Below are 26,573 nucleotides of genomic sequence, written 5' to 3'. Positions count from 1 at the left end.
TTCGACACACTGGAATTACCGCACTTCGTTCAGACCATGTTTGTCAACAGAATAAAGAAACTTTAATGATTTCTTTTACATTACAAAAAACAGACTTTGCAGCTGATTAAACTCGCCAGTCTGTGGTCCAGCATTACTGCAAAACTAATTTATACTGCATAGCCTTCTGTTTCATCGCTACACGTCTCCATCTGTTTGTGAAGTGAGAGCAGTATTTGTGTATCTTTATAAACTCATACATGGAAACTGAAATAAAACAGGGTGTGAGCATGAAGGGGCACTGTATTTACGACAAAGAGGTGTGAACTTAAACAGGGTGAACTTTCCCTACCAAGACTTGCAGCAATCTGGATACGTTTTAACCACAGACCGGTCAGTTTAATCAGTGAACTCGAGACGCTCCATATAAAACAGGTATAATCTGCACACAAGACACCCTGCCTGTCTGTCCTGTCGAGGAGGTTAACGTTAAAGAGGAGCTCTGAACACAGAGCCACATCATCACCTCAGACTCTAAAGCCTGATTCACACTCTTCACACTGACTTAACTCCACTGTCAGTGTTCGGAGGGTCAGTGGTCAGTCTCTGAGTGACCTGCTCTCCTGCTGAGGTCAGTGTTTCATCACTCTGCGCTGGCCTGATCTCCCCCAGTCTGCTTCTGCTTCTGTTTCTTCTGCTTCTTACTCTGCGGAGGCTCCATTTTGGTCTTTTTGTTTGGAGGCTGAGCCTCAGACTGCTCTCCTCCTTGTCCTTTCCTCTTCTTGTTCTTCTTCTTCTTTTTCTTCTTCCCTCCTTCCACGCCTCCTCCTCCTCCTCCCCCCTCCTGCTGCTGCAGTTTCTGTGGCCTCTTTTCCTTCCAGGACTTGTGGTTTCTTGCGGTTTTTGCGTTTCTTGCTCTCTGGGAGGAACCCTTTCTTCTTTTTCTTTGGAGCCTCTTGCTCCGTCTGCTCCTCCACCACTTTCTTCACCTTCTCCACTTTGGGTTTCCTGAGAAGAAACACAGGAGATCAGGTTTCATAATCATTCGCTTATAAACAGATATTCAGAGTGGTTCAGACTGAGTCTGGCGGTCAGATGATAAGACTCTGAATCTGGTTTATCACTCTGTCAACAGATTTATCACTGCTGACTCTCAGAGTCATTCACTTATCCTTTGTACTCTGTATGCTAAAGCTATAAGGGGAACTACCAGACAAACTCAAATATAATTTACATAAATACACATTTACTCACAATGACAGAACTTGTATCAGATAAACAGTTAGTCCATGGCTATGACAAATACAGGTTTTCATTTAGAAGACTATGTAGATATGTTAGCTACCCCATTTCCTGCGGAAAATGAACGCTTTGTTGACACCAAGGTGCCCGTGGTGTCAATCATTATTACTGCTCCCTCACGTTCTCTGTATCTGTGTACTTAAATACCGCAGTAAATGTACGATCTCTCTCAGTATAATCTGAGTTTATACAGTGAACTGCGTGTGAGTATGTGGGAGCAGGATATGTGTAGGAAGTACGGCTGTAATCTGGTTAACACCACTTGTTAACCACTAATATCTGTGGTTTTATGAGTTTTGTGTATGGAACTCACTGAATGCCGAAGAGCCTCATGACGCTCCAGTACGTGTCCTCCAGCTGTCCAGCCTTCTGCAGGCTCCCATCAGCATTCATGGACCTCAGAACATCCCGGAGAGGATCCAGATTCACCTCCACCTTCTGCTCAGAACAAGACATTTTCAGCTTTACCACTCAAAAATCCTGATTTAAAAATCTACAAAGTTTAGCATTTGGAGCTACAGTCAGTTACGCTTGAGTAAAACAAAGTGGACATGGTCATTTGGACAGTGAGGTTTGCTGTGAGGGGACAGTGGTGATTCTGTACCTGTGTGTGAACGGTTTTCACCAGGTACTGGCAGAGCTCCAGAGCCTTCACTGTTCTCTCATGCACAGCTTTGTTCTTGCACTCTACATGCTGCAGACACTGGAAGAGAAAGAGAAAACAGTCAGTTCAGCTCTTCCTATCCCACTTACATCACCATAATGACAGAGGTACAGGGCAGTTCTGCTCAACAAGCCTCATCATGGCTGACTCATTCATTCACTCGTTCCTGATTGTGAGTCATTCACAATGAATCCCCAAACACTCACTGAGCTGCTGACACTGTCAGTGAAAGAGTGAATGAATCAGTTCAAACATATTAGTCTAACTAAATCCACTGTTTGTACAGAGTGGACTGAGAGTCACAGCCAACACACCTGATCCTCTAATCGCTGCCTTCCTAACACACAGATTAGCTAGATGAAGGAAATGCAATTAAAACTACACTCTGCTTCACAGCTGATGGTCTATTCTTAGCTGGACCTTACCTACACAGGCTGGGTCTTACCTGAATGAGCTGCTGTGCTGTTTTCTGGCACAGTTTGGTCCACTGAGCTGACGGCATCAACTGCTTCACATCTTTAGACTGTAGAGCTCTCAGCACCATAACACACGCCTGGCTCTGAAACACACACACACACACAGAGCATTAACACCCACGTGTTACTACAACAGTCTTTATTTTCCTCTCTGTTTGATGTCTCTGATAAATGTATAAAACAATAACAAATTCAAGTATTTTCAATACGTATATGTTCAAAACAGCACATGTGAAAATCATCATAGATAATTAAACAGCAAATCAACAGTAAATGTAAAAAATAACCACAGCATTAATAAACATAAAACCTCAACAAGTAGCCAGTTATTACAAAACAGTCCATCCAACAAGAATGAATAAGTAACACGTTATTTAGCCGCTCAGTTTGGATGAGATGTACCTGCTGATGTTCTCTCACTCCTGCTGTGATGTTCTCCACTGCAGTGTCCAGCAGGTTCACACACACAACCTGTAAAACACAGCTGAGTTAAAGGCAGCATTAAACAGCGCAAAGACAGCAACTGCAACTATCAAATATTGTCATTTTCAAACAGTCTGTCGATTATCTGATATCTTTGAACATTCTATAAAGAAACCCTAAACCCTAAATTGAATTAAAATGTTTTTTAATCTTACTGTAATTTATTATAATTAGTTATTATTATTATATTATTATTATTATTATTCATCCCTAAAATCTGAAATACTGTAGGGTAATAATAATAAAAAAAATCACTAATAAACAATTACTGTCTGAGGGATCTATTCTGAGGGATCCTTGCCAATCTGGCAACCCTGAGCAGGTTTTTCTAGGCAAGTTTAAGCGAGTCAGTGGTGGGTGGAGCAGGACAGCAGGGAAAACCACTGTTAACCACACTGTCTCAAAAGAACTGGATAATCAACCCTTGTCAGTGAGTGAGGGGGTGACCATGGTTTACATTCTATCTGATTGAATCTATAAAGACATACATTTTAATAGTCCTGCTCCAAATTTGGGGAAAAATGAACTGTGTTAAGGTCCTTTTGAGGGTCTAGCCTTCACTCCCAGTCACCAAAGAAACAAAAGTGCCTGTATCTATTAGTGGGCTTTATTATGACATTAGCGTACAGTTGATTCAAACAGGACTACCATCAGTGAGGGAATTACAGAAGGTGATTCACTCTGGAATTATTACTTAGCAAATTTATAAAAACTGCACATAATGCAGATGGATTTAAATCCCCGATCTCATCAATAATCCCTCGGATTACAGCACCTTCCCCAAACTAATCCAGCTCCAATAAACACGCTGCAAATAAGCCATTAACATATAGGCAAAATACAGTACATGCTATAATGCAGATAAGCAACAACAAACATTCTCATAAGTGCTTATGATTAAGTGAGGGAGACGTGTGATGGTGAATGTTCTCACAGGGAATCTGTTGAAGAGGTCAATGAACATGTCTCCTGTCAGGGGGCTTTTCCGGCGGGTCATAAAGGAAGTCAGAGCGTCTCTGAAACAGTTAGTCACTCTCTCCACATCCGCCTTCCCCATGCTCTTCTCCTGTAATCAACATACACACATTTCAGCCATCTGACGGTAACCTGCACGCTGATTCTCAGAGGAAGAGTGTGTGTGTGTGTGTGTGTGTGTGTGTGTGTGTGTGTGTGTGTGTGTGTGTGTGCGCTTTACCTCAGCTGCCTGAGTGGCGTCTGTTTCCTTCATCACACCTCGCAGCACTTTAACTACATAGAGTGCAGCACTGAGACACAAACCAAAAGTAAATCACCAACACAGAACAACCTTTTAGCCACATTAGGACTATGTGGATTATAGAACCATGTGCTTCTGTTACTATACAGCTACTATATACAGTATATCTACTGTAAGCTTGTTCTTTGTACTGTAATTCCAAAGCAATAAAACAGTTTCCTAAACCCATGAGCTCAGCAGCTCCTCACCTAAAGTAGTACAGCGCCACTGAGGAGTCCCGCAGCTTCTGCGCTCGACCAATCAGACGCTCCAGCATCTCGTGAAGCTCCGCCTCTCGCCCCTCAACCTCTCTGCAGTACTGTTTACCGCGACACAGCTGATTCCTGCCAGAAACAACCACACACAGACCTCACTCAGCAGTGATCAGGGATGAGGTCAGCTGTGGGGTGAGGCAATATCACACCCCTTAATGTAAGGCTAACATATAATGACAGAAAACAGAAAAGAGTCTTTTTTTTATTGTTTTACAAAAACAACTAAAGTTGTAACTTCCAACAATCACATCTTACCCTCAGAGGACAACAGTGAGTAATGTTTGTTTATTTGAGCTCAAGCTATTTCTATCTTCAACTTGAATTCTCCTCTATCCTTACTAACGTTTAGAAAAACCGTCAGGCCTCTGTGCACTGGGCACTATTTATCAGTGCGATTTATTCAGACAACAATGCAATTAATTCAAGCACATGAATAAATGATTTTCTTGCCATTTAAAGGTGGTTTTTCAGGTGGACAAAATGCTACATTCTGTTATTCATCGTCAGTTCGATTTTTGTGAACTTTATCAACAACATGAACTCGCTGACCAAACACCGTCATGTCTGACTTTGGCGTGGCGACAACCAAGCTGACGCATCGGCTGACTGCCAACAACTAGAACTTTGTGAAACCCCTAAAGGAACAGTTTTTCCTCTGCTTTGTCACAGATGGTGTTAGCATCTCCAAAACCAGCTTAAATGAGACTCAAACTGGACTACAGACATCTGAGCTGCATGTGGAAGCTCTCAGAGTTTCAGCTCCTGAATGAAGCAGTGCAGCTCTTCACTCTCTCACACTTTTTCAACATGAAAAGTAGCTGATCCATGTCACCGTATGTCCATGAGGAGCAAATTTGATGAGGTTTATATAAGGAGCTAACATGGTGAAATGACCCATTTCTACTCTCCTCCAAGGTAACTTAACAGGTACACTCCTGCCGGTCAAGACAAGACAGACACTGACCTGAAGATGTCTGCGGCTCTGCGCAGGAAGTCCACCTCCTGCTGACCGCTCTCAGAGCTCATTCCGTTCTCGATCATGCTGAGCAGAGGCTCCACCATCCCCAGAACCAGGGCACTGCTGCCCTGCTTGGTCAGGAACACCTCCACCAGGTCCAACACCTGCACACAAACACAGGGAAATACACATTTAGGTATTCAAGCATGTGCGCACACAGACAGACGAGGACAGTTCAGCCACAATAAAATCTTTTAAAGATTTGCTGCTCAAGTGTTCTACTGGAGCTACAAGCTAAAGTAGCTAACAAGCAATGGACGATTACAATTATACCAATTAGCATGGTGCTGACTGCATGCCTAGTAATTAGTAATCTCTAACAGACTTAGTCATGGATTTAGTTATGTGGTGTTATTTTTGGCGTTGCACTGGTTGGCTAGATTAGCCTAGTAGGTCCCGTGCTAAAAGTTAAAAAAAAGATTTTTTTTACTCAGTGATTCCTTCACAAACCACGATGACTCACTTTAATCTTAAAATCCCGGACGAGCGTTTTCTCTCTGCGCAGTCGCTCCTTCTCATCCTTTTTGGCCTGCAGCTTCTTCTTCTGCTCTCCAAACAGAGTGGATAGGCTTTTGTCCAGCTTCATCATGGCTTCATCATCCATCTCCTCCTCATCCTCACTGCCATCCTCTTCAGTGGCCTAAACAGCAGAAGGGACGCAATCTTCACTCTTTCATTCTTTACAGCTCACTAGTCTTTTATAACGTTTATCTGCTGAAGGCAAATTTTTTTTTGTGGGCGGAGTTAAACTGCTGTAAACTACTGTAGGCTGAACAACCAGACATACCTAAATGCCTTGATTTTCATGATCTCACAACAACAACGGATTCAAAATGGTCTGTTTTTGCAGCTTAGTCTTCATATACAGAGAGTACGGACTGTAAAGAGTGAACGGTAAACATGTTGCCATGCTGCTATATCCATTCAAGTAGAATTACATAATTAGTCACACAGTAATGTGACGAATCCACACTTTTTGAATGAATTTCTCAGCTTATTTTAATAAAACTAATACAATGGTGCATCACTGCAACATACTTTTGTGCGCCAGTAATGACTGCAATTTCATCTTTCATCTTCTTCTGTTTTTAGTCCCCAGTCCACCTCACGTCTACTGAAACTACTGATTACCTCTTTCCCCAACATTTCTACTCTACCCAAAGGGCATACTAAAAGGTGAAGCTGTGTGAAACAAAGGTTTTAATACCCTTTGATGGCCAACATTTTTGAAACTGCCCTTTCATACTGAGAAGTTTTCATAACCTGCTACGAGCCACAAATGACTCAAATGACCCAGTCAAATCGGTATGGAACTGAAATTTTGTTAATTCATTCATACCAGGGCATTCTGTCCCTGCAGAACCTTCATCAGCTCCAGACGGAAATTCTGATCTACTTCCTCCTGCTCTTCCTCCATCGCCTCGTCGGCATCATCATCATCATCTGAGGAGTCCGATTCCTCCTCGTCCTGATAACACAGATTAATAAGACGTGAAGTCATGATGAATTTCATGGTAACATCTTCAGTTCTCTGGTGGCTATGAAGACCACAATCTGCTCTACCCCTGTGTAAAGTTTAAGGTCTAATTCAATCTTTCCTCACCCACAGTGCTCCAAACATCCTGAGATAGAGAGCTTTATCCCTGATTCTCTGGTGAACAGAGCTGAGCCAGGTTTTACTTCCCTGCAAATTTTTAATCAGTACCACCTTCCATCCCTGAGTGGTGAGGCTCCAGATATTCCAGGAAAGTCATTAGAGGTCAGTTTATGACATACAACTGTATGCAAATCTCCAGTCAAATTACACGTCTTGTTGATTCTCCAAGTGAAAATAAGACACATAAGAAAATAATTAGTGAACAAACTTAAAAAATCCAACTTTTTTGCAAATTTAGTGCACAGTTTCTATTTATTTTTAACGCATCGGAACAAGTAAAATCTAAAATGCACCATAACATTTGCACAGGACAAGTTTTGCTTTATTTTTTCCCAATATATTAAATTCAACAAACACACAGTACGTGTGTGCATTAAAATGTGCAGAACTGTGTTCTCTGTACAGGATATGTAACTTATTTAGACTCAGAAAATCAACTAAACATGAACTTTGACCAGGATTCTTAACCATATGACTGTATTAAGACTAAAATCAGAATTTTACCTCTGAATCTAAAAGCTGTGTTACATTAAGAGAGTAGAAAGAATGAAGAACTGTTCAGCGTAAAGCACCGTTATCAACCAAGAGTGTTCAGAAGGATCCGACTACACATTCCAGGTCAAACTGATTTGGGGGAACTAGGCAGTAAACGCCTCTGCTTGTTTCCACTCTTTCAGCCTGTACTGTATGCTCTGTTCAGACGGCTCATTTTCAGCAGTGACTCCTGACTGTAGCTTTAAACTGCTCAGTGTGGTTTACACTCACCTCTCCTTCCTGTTCCCCATCACCCTCTTTATCTTCATTCTCCTCATCTTCCTCCTCCGCTTGCTTCTTCGCTCCTTCTTTCTCGTCCATCACTACCACACCACTTTCATCCTCGTCTTTACTGGGATCCAGAACCTGAGAACGAGTTTTAAAGGGTTCTTTATAATCATACACTGCGAGATGCTTAATGGAAACAACCACGGCTCCGCTTACTCATCAAAATGCATTATATACACTACACTTATAAAAAGCAAAATACAGCTCCTCATTTTGGGTCATTAGGATCTGTTTGTTAGAGTCCACACCAGAGTTTGAGGTTCTGTGACAGTATATTTTTCAGTTGGTTCAGTTGGTCTCTGCAATGCTGAAAGTGCACCAAACTACATACATGGGTGCACTGTTCTCCAGAAAGAACCTATTTTTATAACTCCCTCTAGCCCATCATAGTATAAAATCTTAATCTATTCCACAAATATATTCTTTTAATGGATTTTTCTCCAATTTTCTCCCCAATTTAGTCATATCCAATTCCACCTACTAGCTAGGACTCCCACGGTCACACGACACCACCAGTGCTAGGAGGGTGAAGACTAACACAGGCTTCCTCTGAGTCCTGTGAAGCCACTGTATCTTTTCGAACTGCCACTAACGCAACGTCACTGGACAGATGAACGTGCATGGAGGAGAACTAACTCCCATTTCTGTTGGCTGGCATCGTGCCGAGTTATGGGGGGACACAAGGGGCCATCCTACCCACCTAGAGAGAGTGAGGAAAACTGTGCTCTCTTGGACTCCCAGCCACAGACGGCTGTAGCATCACCAGGGATCAAACTCGCGAAAATATATAATTCATGTCACAGATTGCTGCCCCAACCAATCAAAAATACACTCTGTGGTCCATGTGCCAAATTTAAAATGTATCGGTGCTGCTCATCTGCCTTTTTTATCAGTAACTCATCCAGCAGATTGCTGACGCACGTAAAAACAATAACTAATAAATAAAAGTTTGGTTGGTCCAAACCAAAAAAAAGGTAGGTGTAAAAGCAGCCTGAGTGTCAGAAGCTCCTGGCACAGATATAAAGAGACCTTCTGATGTAGGAACAGCTACAGGAATTTTTGGTTGCATTCCGACTTTCAATTGGCTATCCAGAGATACACGGTTTGGTTTATTAAGATATTTGGTTTATTAAGCTATTATGCTGCTTATCAGGGGTCATAAAACAATGACTGAAAAATTTTACATCACTCCATCTTCAAAGTGCAGGCTGGGTGAGGTGCGCGCGTGTGTTTGTGTGTATGTATGTATATCTTACGTTCAGGATGGAGCTGAGCGCTAGTTGGATGAGGTGCGTGTGTGTATGTATGTATATCTCACGTTGAGGATGGCGCCAAGCGCTGGCTGGGTGAGGTGTGGACAGATGCGGCTGAAGGCTGTTCTGCACACGTTGCGGATGAGGCGGCTGGGCTGAGAGAGCAGAGACAGCAGGATCTCTACCACGACCTCCACCCAGTGGGGCTCCTGCTCACCATCTACACACAGACACATATCACAACATGCAGCACCACTCAACTGTGACCACCTGCCTGGATGTATGTTCTTTATAATCGTGAACCTTTAGAAGTGAAGGCTTATGTTTACTTGCTTTAAATCTGTCCCTAATTCTGTGTTTACAGGCTGGCAGTAGACGGATGTTGCACTGTTTTCAATGGAGCCGCGATCAAAACTACCAATGTCAGCAGCAATACCACTGTCACCGTCAAGAGTTTAATTTTCCGCAATGTTCGCCATGAGCTACAGCAATGGAGTATTTTTCAGAAATACAGGACACGCAGCATTATTCTAAAACACTTTTAGGATGCTCACCGCAACACTGTGTGTCGCTACCGGCTCTGCACCATCAGCAATTCTGCTATGAGACACGCAACAACGTTTATTCTACAGCAATGTACGACAAATGTAAATAGGGAAGCTGATGTCTATATAAGAACATATGGACAAAACAGCCGTAAAAGATGAAAGGTAAGAAATATTGCAATGTTGGAGGAAAATGAACTATCACAACAAGCAGTTTTCAATTACAGCTATAGATATGTTAGATACAGTAATTATGTGTGGACGCATAGTTAAACTTTAATTAGTGGAATATATTTCTTTGTTCATGTGCTAATCAGGCACGTTGTTGGTGGGTGGGGTCTTAATAGCTACATTAGCAGAAGGTCAGTATTTCTGACTGGCGTATTTTCATGTGTGTTTAATACTGAAGTACAGAAAACAGTAAAACTAATAACTGCACCTGCTTCCTTCTTCTTCTTTTTGGATTTCTTGGCCTGGGCTTTCTCCATGCAGCTCCGCAGATCCTTCAACAGCTCCACACTGTCTTCAGGAGCCTAAAGACCAGATCACACACAGACTCAGTACAGCACACACTGAGATTGGACTGATATGAAGCTTCTGTCACAATGTTGGATTTATAGAATTACAGATTCTAATGTGCTTTGATAATTTCTTCTGATACTTAGTACTGTCAAGACAGCCTGAATAGCGCTTTACTGACTGATATCATTGAGTTGTAAATTTTTTAAAACAGAAGCTGACAAGTTCCTAACAATAAATAAATATTTTATATATACACATATATATAATAATTTCCAGAATTCTTTGGTAGAAACATGATTAACTTGCACATGAATGGAATTCTACCGCAAACAAACACTCAAGTGACGAACAACCACAGTTCTGGCTTCATGCCTCAAGGTTGAATTATTAATATTATTATTGTTATTATATACAAATTTAACGTACAAATATTGGACAGTTGCAGCCGTAAATGTGGGTGTGTAAAAAAAAATTAAGATGCTTTCTTTCTCATCTGCAGTGTGAGGTTAAAGGGTCTTTCCACCAGTGACACAAAAAGAGAGAGAGAGGAAATGGAGGCAAATGCTCATACACACACACACACACACACACACACACACACATACACAAAAACAGACATAAAAGAACAGAACTTACTCAAATCACACACAACCACAGACCGCTGAGAGTGAAGTAAGTGTACCTTAAACATCTGAATACCAACGATGAGGAAGAGGTGCTGGAACGCTGCGTGTTCTGGAGCAGGAGACTTCTTCATTTTCTTCATCAGCGTCTCCACCGACTGCAGCATGCTGCACACACACACATAAAATACTGTACTGAACTTACAGAGAAAATAATAACATAAACTGACTCCAATTTAAACTCCTAAAGTATAAAATAAAGCTGTTGCTCCAGTTTACTACTGTTACTCTAGTTTTGGATGAAGCACCACTTTTGAAATAAACATCTGTAAAAGTAACAGCACCTTCAGGAAAGAGGATCAGTTTATTCTGTTTTGCTCTATAAACACTCACATAACCCAGCAGTGGTGTGTTTATACTGGTCTGCTGGTACTTCCTTTTTAATAAACACATAACTCAGTAACTGTAATCTCCAAACATGTTTCTGAAATGGTTAATACTTTATTTTGAAAGTCCACTGAAGATGTTTTGTAGATACTCACCTCGTCTTTAACGTCCCTATCAAACATTCAACTGTGTTTTACTAAATCTAACCTTAAACCTAATCTTGACTTCCACCCAAAACCTAAATCTAATCCTAAACCTAATCCTTTCCATAACACTGGGGATAACCATCTGTTTCATCAGCGACATCAGTAATTAAAGCGTCTGTAAGAAATCTGAACTATCAAAGCGGTCTGACCCAGGATTGTTTTTATTTGGCGCAACACTGCACAGAACTGAACAGATTGTATTTACTATCGTAGTCCAGTACAGGATTTTCTAAAACCAGTCCCTGAGTCAGGGTGTTATATTCCTTACTATATTTAGCAGATGTGCTGGAGCTGGAAAATAGTAAGCTGTAGAAATCCTGCCTGGAGTCACAAAGCATGTTTCTACATAGACATCCATTCCAGATTACCTTCTTTTTCTGTCAAGATACTTTATTTTGAGTCTTTTCTTTTGTTTGTTTTATTACAACATCCATTTGTTTTGGTTGGCACTTAAAACAACAACAATAACAACAACAACAATAACGAAAGCATCACTTTTTTTTTTACTGTCTCTTTGCTTTCATCATTACTTATCATTTCATCATTACTTATGTATAAGTCAGCTCATGCTAGGCTGTTGCCATGACCACACCATGTTTCTCACCACAACATGGTCAGTCACATTAAACTTAACACTTTGCCTCACTAAGAAAGTCATCATGAAGGAAATATCCAGAATCCATACTTTGAGGCAAAACTTTCTGAAGCTTCCAACACATAAACAGCTCTAATGCCACTGACTGTCTCTCTCCACGTTCTGTGGTCCTCCGTGGTCCTCACCTGTCCCAGGCCTGCGTGTGCTCCTCCGTGAACGTCTGAGTGCTCCGTACGTGTGTGTCCTGTTTGAGCAGTGTGTCTGCGAACTCCACCAGGCGGTACACCCACATAGAGCCGTCAGCCATCACACCCAGAGCTCGGCGCTTACTCACAGCTCCGGCTTCAGCAGAGTCGTCCAGCACAGGCAGAACGTTCAGATGCTGCAGCAGACTGAGAGACAGAGAACCGTGAGAGGAGGAGTGATACGTGAACTCGGGTTCACAATAAATATGAAACAGTTTCGTTATCCTGTAACTGTTTATGGAGTCAAGAAATACAGAAGATCAAAACATTTTCTAAAACAGATATTTTTGAAATTGAAAAGACAGAATAATTTAATTTCAGTCATTACTACAGCCGCTGTAGTGTAAGATTCTCCAGTTCTGTCTGTAATTCAGTTTAATGGGGGGCTCATATCCACTCAAAGAACTGTCTAACATTTTTCCCAACGTTGGAACATTCTAAGTTTGAGTTGCGGGACACCAAAACCTAAAAAGTCAGTAATTTTCGGCACGTTATCAGCAATGTGTTCATTGATACTGGTGAAACTGCAGGTCATCTGATATTTTTGGCCTATCAATATATGCATTGGGCTCTAGTGCACACTATATAGAATATTATTGATATTGTTTGCCACTGTTTCTAACATTTCAATATTCATACAGCTGAATTACCTTTTTACAGCCCTGTTTATTGTAGTTACATGGCTGTGTTAAACAGAATGAGAAGAACAGGCTTAATTTTAACAGAACATTTTAAAATGCTGTCTGAAGTGCTCTGTAAATACAAGAACAAGCAAAACTGCAGGAAAGCATTTGTGAAAGCACAGAGAGAGAAGAATACAAAGATTTAAACCCAGATATCCTGCTATATTAGACGTAGGGGGTGATTAATAAGAGAATCTGTATAATGTAGCTCACGTATCCAACAGATAAGGGATGCAGAACAGATGGCAGCTTTCAAACCACAAAAACACTGAACTAATCAGACTCTGCCCAAGATCAGAATCTCAGTACGGCCTTCAAACTGAATCAGAAATCAAATTTGAACTGTTCTTCTGTTTGTCTGTGAAATAATTGAATATATTTGTATTTTTTGTTATAGAATTCAGTAGGACACACGACTGCAGTAAAACACCTGACTGTAAGTCCATACTATTCAAATCAATTAAAATTCACAAAATTTGTTACGAAGCAGCTTAACCGGAATCTGCGTCAAAGCCCTAAGCGAGCAAGCTAAGGCAATATCCTCTAAATCCACAAAGGGTTTTTAAGGCTTTTCCAACTCCTCACAAGCTTATGGATATGTTTCTCCTATTTTTGGTGTTCATCTATGTCATGAATCATCTCATCATCTCACTAATACAAATCTCCACACCAGTGATCCCGCTGTGCAGAAAGCGTGGGCACAACACAGCAAGCACTGAAGTCTGTAACTGCCATTTCACTACATTAAAAATATATGATTATTAGCTTACTGACTTAGAACGCATCCACATTTGGAGTGCTGGCTTATCAGAGAAGGTCTGCCACCTGATTCAGCTACCCCAAGCATTAGCGCATTTCTGCCTATTAGTGTTATTCGATTTACAAAATAATTATCATCGCTGTGTTCAGACTCACTGAGCTGCTAAAAAGCTGTCGGATGTTTGCAAATATTCCCACACAACTTTAAACTCTGATTTAAGCCATGGTTAATCGTTATGTTTACAGTCAGCACTGTTCTTCTGTAGCAGCAGCAGTCGTGCGTGATAGTGTTACTGAAACATACAGCAGAGCTTCAAAGATTCAAATGTGCATCTTTTCAAGCATCTGAATGTGGAATCTGAGTAGACTGTAGTAAGACTGTAGTACCTGTAGAAGGCGGAGCTGGTGATGTTGCGTGTGTTGTTGTCCAATGGGACCGAGAGAGAGCGCTTAGTCTCCGGAATCTCCGCCGTGGCCTTTTTAGTGTCGAAAAAAGCATGGAAGAAGATGAACCTGGAGAACACACACACAATTAAAACCAAAACGAAGTTAGGGCAGACACTGGTGCGTTAGGAGATGTGAGGAGGGATGCGGGTGTGATGTAAGTACCTGGCGATGCCCATAACAAGCTCCTCATCTTTCTTAATCTGATGGTTCTCCACAATGGATGCGAGTCGTGGAACAATCCACTTCCGGAAACGGAAGACACAGGTTTCATTTCTAAAGGAGTAAAAGCGAGAGAGAGGTGAAAGCCCCCTAAAGACAACAGAAAAAAATCCCCCCTCTACAGAGGGGTTTCCCCTCCATCTTAACTACAAGCCGCTTCTTCAACTACAGATTTGATGTCAAAAAAGATAAAGAAACCAAGAAAAACAGAACAAACTAACAGATCTTACGCATGGAGATGCATTCACTACAAACATCATTGATCTTTTTCCTGTATTAATCACACTTTTTTAAAAATGGCAGAGAAAGCAAACAGCTCTAATGTTACAGCCTCACTGAAAACCACACGCCTGGACAACATTATAGTGCAAACAGTGAACAGCAACAGTTGTATTTATATGCTTTTTAAATTAATATTTACATTTTTGTGGTTTTAAATAAGTATCATGAGTTTAATGAAAGGTCTCCATATGATATCAGTGGTAAAATGATTTTAGGGATTATTAGTGCTTTTTAAACACTGTTTAAAGACCACATTGAAACAAAGACAGTATAAAACCACAGTACTTTGTTAATACTATTGCAATAATATAGTAAAACAGTGTGATGATAGAACATGTCAGCCCTATGCTCTTTAAGGCTTCTTCACTATGCGTAGTTGTTAAATATAGAACTGACAGAACCAGATGAATGCTTAAATAGTTCTTCTCCCTGATGGAGAACCTGCTGTATACGGTTAACAAAAAAGGTACCATTTAATGCCAAAAAAAAGCTCCGATACTACGACCTCATTCAGTACAATACAAACTATGTTCACACGAACACCTGTGGAAGGACATTATTGTATCACTGCCAAGAGTGCACTGCGTTAATCTCTGCTAAGGCTGTGGTGGTCACTCACTGAACTGTGGTCTCCTGGCCCTCTCTCTGTTTGCGGGTGCTGAACTCCAGGCACTTGTCCGGCTGCGGTCGGCAGAACGCCTCCTTCAGCCACTCCACATACTTCCTCAGTGCTTTGGGCTCCATATGCTCCACAACCTTCCAGTGAGAGGGCACGGCTGGGTACCCCTGATGTGTGAGCTGGGTGAAGGCCAGAATGACGGTCAGCTGCCTGTCAGGCTCCCTGCAGCTCTGCATGAAGGAGTTCACGTATGCGTCCATCTCCGGGGAGAACTTAAACCGCTCTGGAAGCTTTTGGTACAGACAGAAAGAACAACTGACCTAAAGTGACACTTTAGGAGGAAAAATAAATCATCACATTTATTTCTTGTTGAACAGACAAACTTGCTTGTTTCCATGAGGTTTATGCAGGGCTAAAATGTAAGCGATGTCCAAAGCTGCACTGAAATTATGTTGAGCCCCGTCTCCAGAAAGCACTACATTTACCCTCACCTTCAGTGGCAGAAAGGGGGCATTCTAAACCATACTTGCTCTACCAGTGCACAGCAATGGTTTTCAGAAGAAACCGGGCTGAGACACGCAGACAGGTGTGTGACTGGACTCACCTGTGCAGACACCACATGCTCCCCGTAACGTCTCATCACCTCTCCAGAAAGAACAAACTGCAGCTGAGACGCAGAAAGGAGAGGCAGAGCCACACCGAGGAGCCTGAACACCAGATAACTGAGAGAGAGAGAGAGAGAAAGAGAGAGAGAGAGAATGTGTGAACGAGCTTCATCTAGCCCCAAGCTGCTTATCCGTTCTTGTTTAAAGAATCGAACCAACCCCTTTATTTGCACAAACTTACAGCAGTAAGGATCTGTTTCTAGGGAAACACTGACCTCTGCTGGACAGATTTCATAACACAGAACTCAACCAGTTGACTTTATCTGTTAATCATCAATCAATCTGAAAGGCTCACTGCTTATTGGTAATGCAGAGTGTGCAACTGCTTTGTACTAGTATTTATTTTCATGAAGTACACAGTTTATAAATGCCTGTTTGGGCTGATAAAAACAGAAGCATAGACAGTCTTGAGAGGGAAGATTACAAGGTGTGTTATTTTAATTAATTTTTTTTTACTTGAACAATAAAATTCTCTGAAAGGAACAGGCATCTTAGTAGTAACTACCACAATGTATAAAAATCAACTCAAATTTGATTACTTGTTGTTGGACACCGTCTAGAAAATTTGGGGAAAATTTGTAGAAGATCAGAAACACAGTGTAAATTAAGTACTGAAGCTACTTGGAAGCATAAAAATAAAGACCATAACTAGACCCAAACTGCCAACCAGGGCTGGTCATTAAGATTTTGAAGGCACTTGCCCTTCTGGTAATGCATGCAGTAATTTTTTGTTAACCAAATTTTTAATTTTTAATGCATAATAATGCATTTTAATAAAATGTACACACATGAAAATACAAGTCAAAAATCTTTCATTGATCCCTGTTTTAGCTACTGTTTCATTGCCACCAATAAGGGGCCTGGGAAATATGATTATATATTCGCACCATCACAATAAATAACTTCACAGTAAGCTTTTCTGAGCGTACTGGAGAGTACACAGTACTATGAGAACATTAATCATCTGCATGTTTTATTACAGACAGAGCAGAACGAGTCCTGTTTAGTTGGATTTATGCAATGCAGAGTGTGAAATGTAAGCGTGTAAACATAATAATATTCATAGTTTTTGATAATCTCTCGGAGGTTCTGTAAGGGGCAGTACTCACTGGCAGGGGCCTGGGGGATCTGACAGTAAGCCGCTGATGACTGCCTCCTTCCAGAAGAGCTCAAAGCTGTCCTCCCTCAGAGATACCTGCAGCAGGTCCAGTGCTACCGACGGCAACACGCTCTCCTTCTTCACTGAGCGGGCGGCCGTCTTTAACACCTCCACCAACCTGACACAACATAAACAGGGCCGAAGAGTGAGTGTGTGCATGTGTAAATCTCTAACATACATCCTGTCTTTGGTATTATATTCGTATGACACCATTGCCATGTCCATAACTATGCCTCATTCATATTACTGTACACTGTTTTGGGCTATTATTGTCTTATAGTGGGTCTAAAACAGAGTGGAAAACATTCAATACGCTCTTACAGTCCTAAAATGAATACGATATGTCCCCTAATAGACACTGGATACCCAGAAGCACTGTTGTATGCAGGGAGTGATGGTCAAATCCATGTGACATTAGTGCACAGAACTGATCATCACTCATGAATTCTGCTCACAATACAGAGTTGAAAACTTATTAGCAGCGAATTACATATTGAAAAACTAATCCCCTGTAGTGGAGTCCGGCAGCTGTGAATTATTTAGCTCACTAAGTTCAACATCTAAGCAAATACAAACCATGTCCAAAGATTCAACTGTTTTCTATGTATTTTGACTTTTTAGTTTTAAGTCTGTTGCTTACTTTTCAAGATCAAAAGATCAATATGTATGAAATTTGGCAGACATCTTTTGAGACCTCACATCCATTATAAATACAGGACATTATAAAAATTCTGCCCATTGTGTGCTCTATCTTCTAAAAGGCTTCTACACCAAGCGTGTTGTGCTTGGATCCCTATGATCACCACTTGTTTTGTAATTCGTAGACCAGTGGTCACTAGTCTTTTTCACAAAGCGCCAGTGTGGCTGTAGGTTTTCAACCCAATCACACCTGATTCCCCTCATTTAATCAGTTAGTCTCAGTCTTCCAATAACTGATGCGTTAGACGCTTGGTTGAAATGAAAACCTGCGCTACACCAGCCCTCTGCAGATAAGACTGGCTGTAGACTGTGGCTGTAGACTGTGGCTTATCCCTCATAGCCGTTACAGCAGTCCACAGAAAATCAACCTGTTCTACATTAATTTCAGATGAAAGCTATGTAGACGCTGACTGTCTTAATTGACAGCAATCATGATTTATATACATTAACCCTGACTGGCCAATAAAAATGACATACCATATCTGTGGATTGGCTGAAAAAAAGACTGAGCTGCTCCTGTGTTGTGTTTGCTGGCAGTAACAACCCCCACCCTTACTAAAATTAATAAGGTCTCAAAGCTTCACAGTTCACGAATTCACACGAATGGCATGTCCATCACTCTCATATCTCAGATGTAGTCTATGAATGAAACTGTGTACATGAGAGGGCTGACGGCCTCACTGATGCTGTGTCTCACCGTGGGAGGGTGTGTTTGCTGATGATGTTTGCGGTTCCCAGCAGTTTCTTCAGTTTGGCCGGCTTGATGACCGAGGGAAATTTCTGCATGGCTACCAGGAGGAGCTCTAACTGCTCTGGGCTGCTTAGGGCAGAGGTCAGGTCTGTCTGCAGTGCGTTCAACAGCACCTCCTCGAACACCTCCTCCGATGTCTGCAACACAACAGAACACAGCTTCACGAAAAGTGTCTAGCAAAACACAGCATGACAACATAACACAGCTTCACGCAATATCACCTAAAACAACCGCACCGCATCACAGTCCTACTGCACTGTGGAAATGGAGCAGCTTTACTGTAGCTGCAGAAAGACACTGGGGGGTAATTGTGAGAGTCGGGAGAATTCCCAGAGGGCCGGTAACCTTTTTCAGTTCAAATTCAGCGCAGTATTGCTTACCAATGTGGCAGCTCATATGTGAAACAGACCCCCAACCACCTGACGACTTTCACTGACACCATTCAAACCACCACTAAAGCCACCATCATCACCTCTGAACTAACCTCACCACTACAAATAAACAACAGATTACAGCAACCTTGCTCACCGTTTACCAGAAGGCTGTATCACCAGCACAGCCAGCAACGCTGTCAAAGGAATCAGGCCTAACATTAGTCAAATAATACACTTGCTAAACTAATCAGTTTTGTTCTACACAGTCAAATGCATTAAAATACTTCATGAAGCATCTTAGGGAACACTGCCCTCTGCTGAACAATCCTGTTATCACTGATATTACATTTATAAAACATAAATAGAGCATGAAGCTTTATATTAAAATCTTGTCTAATAAACAAAATCATCTATTCAATTCAGTGATGGAAAAATGATACAGTTTGCTGTTAGTAACTCTCTCTAGAAGCTCTACGTTTATAAATATCTTGAGCGTTACTGCAAGCCTACACTTAATAGGCTAACACCATACTAAGGAGCAGAATGGAATCATGATTTAATCGAAAATATGTCAGGCACACATTATCAACTTTTCAGTGAGATAAGCAGCAGTGTCAGGTCACCTCACTGAGGATGTCCACCATGGTCTTCCTGGGCAGCTCTCTCAGGTGTTCTCTGTACTGAGACAGAGTCTGCAGCAGCTTGATGCACTCCAGCAGCACCTGTGGCTCCTGAGAGGGGCAGGGGGCGGGGGGTGAGAGAGAGAGAGAGAGAGAGACCGTTAAAGGAATTATTTTGATGAAAATTACACCCCTTTCCCCTGATCAGCCAAGACATAAGAGGTTTGATTATTCACTTCTACACTGGTGATACAAGGCTAACGTAGCAAACAAGTAACAGAAGCGTATAGCGTGGTGCCAAATACATGCATATATCTTCACACGTTTGCCTCAAACTGTAATAATAGACTTGATAATGTAGTTTCTGACACAGTATGGCTCACTGTTACCTACAATCATGGACTAAAATACAGGCACATTTCAGAATCCAAGGCAGCAGCCACCACAACAATAAATGCTTAACAAAACATAGATAAATAATTAGAACATCATTAAGTACATAGTAGTACAGCCTTTGAGGTGTTTACCTTGTGCAACCGCATGGACTGAGACAGCGCAAGCACTCCGAAAAAATTCCCAAACACCACATTTCTGATTTGTTTCTGTAATGAGAGAGAGAGTTTCTGAAAACACTAATATAAGGGCACAACAAATTATTGCCCATACCTTAAACAAGACACAGAATTGATTGACTTCCTTCTATTCAGCGTCTCTTACCTTATTCGCAGTTTGCAGGTTGTGTTTTTCTTTGATCTGATCCAAAGTGCTCTGAAGTGAGACCTCCTCAAACACAGTCAGCACCTACAGACACAAAACAGCATGAGTGCGCGCCTAACAGCAGGAGAACAGGAGTGGAGCTTAACTCCTCACTCAATAGAAGTTTAATTAAAATGATCTCTCTGTAGGTGGAATCAAAAGTAGCATAAAAACAATCTAAATATAAATGTAACTGGCATCCAGCATCAGCATAGAAACTAATGCTTGTTAGACTCTACTCTCTGTTTTTGGGTCCATTTGGTTTAAAACAAAATGCCAAAGCAGTGCGAACAACAGCAAAGCAGTTCAAGAGCTAAACCAACTCAAGAGAATGAAATCAAACCCAAAAAAGAAGTTAAAAACAAAGTAAATGGAGAAAAACTTAAAGTAAATGGAACTATACACAATAGGTAACTTTGCTCATTAATATAAATAGGATTCATTAGCATTTTAAGGTACTTAGAAAAACAAATTCATCAAAATTTCACTTAAGCATGAATCTCTGGGTGCTTATTTGCACTTTTGACTCAAAGCATTAGGTTGCTAAAGCGTGGTTATGATTCCTGTGGTCAGGCTGGTCAATGCTTACCTGGGCCAGCGTGGCGCTGTAGCCGGTGCGTGCCTGCTCTCGAGCGTGAGAAAGTCCACTCACCAGCCTCTTCAAAACATAATTCAACTCATCTGCCTGGAAAAACACAAACAGACAAAGTTAGCAATTACACACAAGCTCACTTAAATACATTTAAGGCTACAGATAAGGTATGAAAAAGGAAACCAACAGCCTCTAAGAGCAGCAAGGAGAGTTTCATGTCAAAGCTGTGTGTCACTGAGTGCGTTTACATGCATTTAACAATCCGATCAAAATCGGATTTCTGCAGTTATCTGATTATTCAAATGGTCATGTAAACAGCACACTCTGATTTCTTAGATCGGAGTAAGCTCTAGAAATCTGATAAAGAGGCTGGATTTTAGCTCAGTAATCAGATTTCTCAGTGCATGTAAACTCTACCTCTGATTTCTTTCGGATTTCTCAGTCTGAGCAGGCGTAAAAAAAACAGACAGCAGTACCGGAAATAAGCAGCAGCATGCCGCGAGACGCAGCAAAACTCTTTTGGGGCGGCACTGAAACCAAATACTAAATAAAGGATTTAAATATTCTTCATGTTCTAGATGATTTAAGTTCATATTTTCAGGTAAAGTAGCGCGATGTTTAAAAAAAAAAAATGCGGCATAAAGTTTGAGACTTACATTACGTTTACTGCCCAGTTGCAAAGCAGAAATCGGATTACTTCAGTTTTTGGATTATTAAGTGCATGTAAACACACTCAATAACTATGTTGCAAAGCTAAAAACAACTGCCCTCATCTTTAAGCCTTTTTTGTCCATTCTTATAGTCCTGTAATGCTGACCATCTACTCAGCAACATCATCCATTCTTGCTCAGTAGTGATATGGATTTGATGCTTTTGAATTTTTCCATAATGACTCACTATACTGATTCAACTCTTTTGAACTGCACATCTAAAAGAATCAAACTATTCAAGTTTTGATTCACCATCCAGATGCAACTTCAAACCACTTTAACCCACTTTGTCTATAGAATTTTACAGATAAGAAAGACAAATTTCCATAGTAATCATAATGTATAACCAAGAAAACTCACAATTAAAACACTCCGCTAATAATCCATACTGCATGTTAGCGATCTGGAAATAACATCGGGCCTCATTCACCAACCGTTCTTAAGAAGAAATTTCTTCTCAAAATCCACTTACCCAGTTTTTACAAAGATTCTGACATTTACCAGTGCTTTCTATTGGGATTTGTTCTCAGGTAAGAACAGAATCTACACACACTCAAGAGCACAAAAAGGAGAACAGTTCTGCGCTTTGAGAACACGTCATGAATCTGACGTAGACTTTTTCTTAGGACCATTCACAAGAACACACTTAAGAACAAACTTATGAAAATACTGGTAAATGACGCCCACTGTATTGGAAAAACTCATGGCTTTAATCAGAGTAATTAGGTAACATGTAATACACTCTGTTACTACGGCCTATTTAACATGTAACAAATCCTTAAATAATTGTATTGAAATATGTAACTTTTCTCCTACAAAATACTTCAGTTTTTGTTTGATATGTCCGTGAAACTAGATGGTCAATATTCCCAGTTTATTAATCATATTTTTGTGATTTGGCATTTTAAATCGACAAACTAGCAGAAACTCATGGACTATGCAGTCGAAAGACAGTCGAAAGAGAGCGAAATCAACATCGGCAAAGGCTAGACAGCTTATCAAGACTGTCCTGGGTGGAAGTAAAAGTCAATCTATGAAGTCCTAATCTGTTCCCTTCACCCTTCATAGTGCACAACAAAGACCAGAAAGTAGTGTCGTTCTACCAAAACACTGGGTTTCAGCCAAACTTGACTCACACATGTTTACAAATCAATTCACCCAAACTATTCAGGAGTCGTTTAGAAAGAATGATTCATGAATCACCCACCACTGAAGCTCAACCCACATGGGCAACATGGTGTAGGGTTAATCAACACAGCCTCCGAGTTTCCCACTACAGTATCCTGTATTAAATCCCTTCACTGCACAATTTAGTGTTTTATCACCTCAGCAGCTCCTTAAAGCCATCCTGAGGGTAAAGCAGGAATAGCAGAAAACACTGAAACTTTCAGGGTGAGATACAGTAGGACTGGTATAAACTGCTACTCTAACAGCTTTACCTCTGGCTAATACAAGATCACCCTGCTTGTCAGGTTTCTGTACAGACAACAGTGAAGTAAGAGAGTTATGATGTTTATTAACTCCACTGTTTCTCTGTCCTGCAGAAATATATATGTTTCATCTACTCATTAAACTCTTCTGCTCATTTAAACCCCCCATGAGTGTTAGAGGAGACAGTATGTGTCAGAAAAACAGTAAAACGTGCACTGAGTGTAGTCCAGAACCATGACAGACACTCCAAGCTCTAATCAAGGTGGTTTAGAGTCATTTAGTGTCAATCTATATGTTACTGGATCAGACTGAGCTGCTGTGTTGGTTCGGAAAGGCCCTATAGCTCTGACCATGTGCAGCAGTGTGAGTGAAACGTCCACTAATGACGTAGGTTACGTGTAGTCCAGCGGGATGTCAGGGACACTCCGCGCTCTAATCAAGGTGGTTTATTGTGAGTCTAAAGGTTCTGGATCAGACTGAGCCGCTGTGCTGGTTCGGAAAGGCTCTATAACTCTGACCATGTGCAGCAGTGTGAGTGTAATGTCCACTCAGCTGAATGTACTGACCTCTCCACTCTTCTTCAGCTGCTCCACCAGCTTCTCCGCCGCCTGCAGCCGCGTGTCTCTCTCAGGTTTGGCGATTTCCCAGAACAGGTCCAGCAGCTCGCGGCTCCGCTTCAGCACCCCGTCCGGATCGCTCACAGCCGGCCGGACCGGGCCGCCCTCAGGCCGGACAGGGCCGCTCTCTAGGGTCCACCATGCTCGCCTTTACGAACTCGCGTAGAAAAACACGAGAGGGAAACACGTGGAGGAAGAACAGGGGCACTAGGGCACTACTTCCGCCGGAGTGTTTCTTTCTACAAAAGCCCTTCAAAATAAGAGTCCATGCAAACGGACACGCACAAGGGAGTTTCTCATAGACTTAATTAACTTAAACTTATAATTTCTAGACTTTTTAGAACAGAATATAATAAATCGTTGAACTGAGCAAACCGTGCGCCACATTATGTTTATCATTATTACTACAGGAAGCTGTAAAAATGAGGAAATGTTAGCTTTATGTGTATATAATGATGAACGAAGCTGAAGATGAACCAGCTGCAGTTAAAATGATTCTAAAACAGCTCTTAGACAAGCTCAACGAAACTTTACAGAGATAACTGTTAACATGCTCATCAGGGGTTCAGCTAAAATGCATCTTCTGTCATCTGACCGTATATTCGCTTTTTCCCCTTTTGTGTCCATTAAGGTTTCTGATGGATGTGCTGTGTAAATGTAACGGAAATCAAATGTAATATGTGTAACGTTAAAGTTATCTCGATTAACGCTAATATGTGAGCAAGTGTGGTAACTCTAAGGCATAAACTGTTCTGTGAGGGTAAATTATTAACAGTAAACCTCTAAAACTGTAGGTTAACTTAATAATTTAGTTAGATTATTGGCGGCTGAAGCAGTTAGCATAGATAGCTAACATAACTAAAATTAATTTTCTCCTTAGTGGATTTTTAACCTGACACATGGCTACTCACAGTAGTAAACCATACTCTCAATCCCAGAGCTTCTTCTAAGAGTTTTCTGTCCATTTTTTAAAACATTTGGCTGTTTTTGAGCCTCTGTTTCTGCGCTGCGTGCAGGCTATGTGGAAACTAAACTAACGTTACCGTTAGATTAACGGCTGAACCCCAACGGTTACAGTTTAACGGCTAAAGCCTTTTCAAAAATTCAAAATGGGCCTCGCGCTGTTGTGATTGGCTGAAATCCATGGACAAATTAAAATGTCTTTTTAAGAAATAACTTAATAAATATATAAATAAAAGTCCTTTAGAGTTTTTTTTCTGAGAAATTTAAGAACGTCTCTTTATTAAAAATATCTATGGTAAAAATTACAAAGTCTTTTTAAAAAAAAAATACCATAATATGTATGGAAATAAAGTCCTTTAGAAGTTTTTTTTCTGAGAAATTTAAGAATGTCTCTTTATTAAAAATATATAAGGTAAAAATTACAAAGTCTTTTTAAGAAAATAACACAATAAATATGTAAATATAAGTCCTTTAGAGTTTTTTTTACTAAGATATTTATGAGCTTATCCTACAGGAATTTCCTTATTATTCCTTATAGTAAATTCAGAAAATTGCTATAATACAGGATATACAGTATTACTATAAAATAACAGCACAACAGGAATTTTATATAGAGGAAAAAATATTCTACATTATTATAGATAATTACTATAGTTTACTACAGGATACTACACCAGTATTGTAGATTACTATAAGAGCTCTACACGAATTATATATAGAGAAAAAAATTAATACATTATTATAGATAAATATTTTAGATTAGGCCTATTACGTAAGCGTTATACAAGGCTATAGATAGTTCATCGTTTTGCATCATATTGCTTTAGATGCTTTTGTAAGGGTTTTATGAACTGTTGTGAGCTCTTAGCTTATTTATTCATTCATTCTTTCATTCATGGAAGATTTTGTGAATGTGGTCACTGTGTTTATCTTCTAAGTAGAGCGTTATCGTTGCATTAGCGCCACCTGGTGGCAGTCTGTTATGTTCGAGTGACAAAATAAGCCGAGCTAACCTGAAGTGAGATAAACAGTCCTGATAACTGAGCAGAAACAGTACATAGCGGTGAGAGTGCTGTGATTCTAGCATGCAGCTTGGTGTTATTTCTTTTCTGCGCTGTTTTTTTGTGAGAAATATTCAGTGAGCTCCTAATCTGGGGTAGTTTGTGTTCCCTCATTAGCCCTGTAGAGTTCAGCATTTTCCACTGTGGCCCCCAAAGCTGCTGGTAAATGGGCTCCACAGAGGAAACAGCAGATAACAGATAGCGGCATGTTTAGCTGGGTGCGTTTAGCGGCGTGTGAGTTTTTCCGTTTGTGTGTGTTCCTGTAAGTGTGCGTGTAATGGAAAGAAGAGGAATGTTTCAGCTTAAGGAGAGAGATTTAAAGTAATAAGGAAAGGGGACAGAATGGAAAATATTTCTGTGTGTGTGTGTATGTGTGTGTATGTGTATGTGTGTGTGTGTGTGTGGCCCCACATGAAGGCCTGTGTGCTGTTGCAATGCTAATTGGTAGGATATAAGCTTCCATTACTTTTTAGCAACTTCAGCAACCTAAGTTAGCTTTTTATTCCCCATTTTCTTATTTCAATTTTCCGTTCCACCTTAAATGGTGCAGCACTTACATTATGTTACATTATGTAATGTTATGTTAGAGCCGCAAAACAGGAAACCTGCTTCAGCTACAGTGGATCTGTTTCTGTTCTCCTTCATATTTACTGCTGTTGTTCAGAACCAGAACACTAATTATTGACCAAAGGGTCCATATCATTACTGTAATCAATCATAGCCAACTATCCACACGGCTGAGCGACAGTAACAGAGAACAGACGTACTGTGACTCTGTACAAGAGTGAGAAAAATAGCATTTATTAATATAAAGTACAGAAAAGCTGCTCATTTCATTTCATACACTTCATTAGTTATT

General features: G+C 40.7%; 1 protein-coding gene across 1 annotated transcript; it reads right to left on the bottom strand.

The window, feature by feature from the left end:
* Positions 1 to 39: 39 nt before the first annotated feature.
* Positions 40 to 23,840, bottom strand: mybbp1a (MYB binding protein (P160) 1a; the record flags this gene model as incomplete). Its single annotated transcript, XM_036598257.1, is given in 28 exon segments — positions 40 to 833; positions 835 to 987; positions 1,595 to 1,719; positions 1,886 to 1,984; positions 2,391 to 2,504; positions 2,824 to 2,892; positions 3,839 to 3,970; positions 4,100 to 4,169; positions 4,369 to 4,503; positions 5,399 to 5,556; positions 5,916 to 6,092; positions 6,792 to 6,920; positions 7,875 to 8,009; positions 9,250 to 9,404; positions 10,169 to 10,262; positions 10,934 to 11,042; positions 12,248 to 12,454; positions 14,137 to 14,262; positions 14,359 to 14,469; positions 15,317 to 15,606; positions 15,921 to 16,038; positions 17,091 to 17,258; positions 18,537 to 18,727; positions 19,588 to 19,695; positions 20,112 to 20,186; positions 20,302 to 20,385; positions 20,930 to 21,025; positions 23,640 to 23,840. Coding segments are annotated over 28 exon segments (3,840 nt in total), but the record flags the coding sequence as incomplete, so codon positions are not given.
* Between the last annotated feature and the right edge of the window lie 2,733 nt (positions 23,841 to 26,573).

Source organism: Colossoma macropomum, unplaced genomic scaffold (assembly GCF_904425465.1).
Source record: "Colossoma macropomum unplaced genomic scaffold, Colossoma_macropomum, whole genome shotgun sequence".
Classification (NCBI taxonomy): domain Eukaryota; kingdom Metazoa; phylum Chordata; class Actinopteri; order Characiformes; family Serrasalmidae; genus Colossoma; species Colossoma macropomum.
Note: the sequence above shows the minus strand (reverse complement) of the source record. Positions and strands in the feature narration are given on the sequence as shown.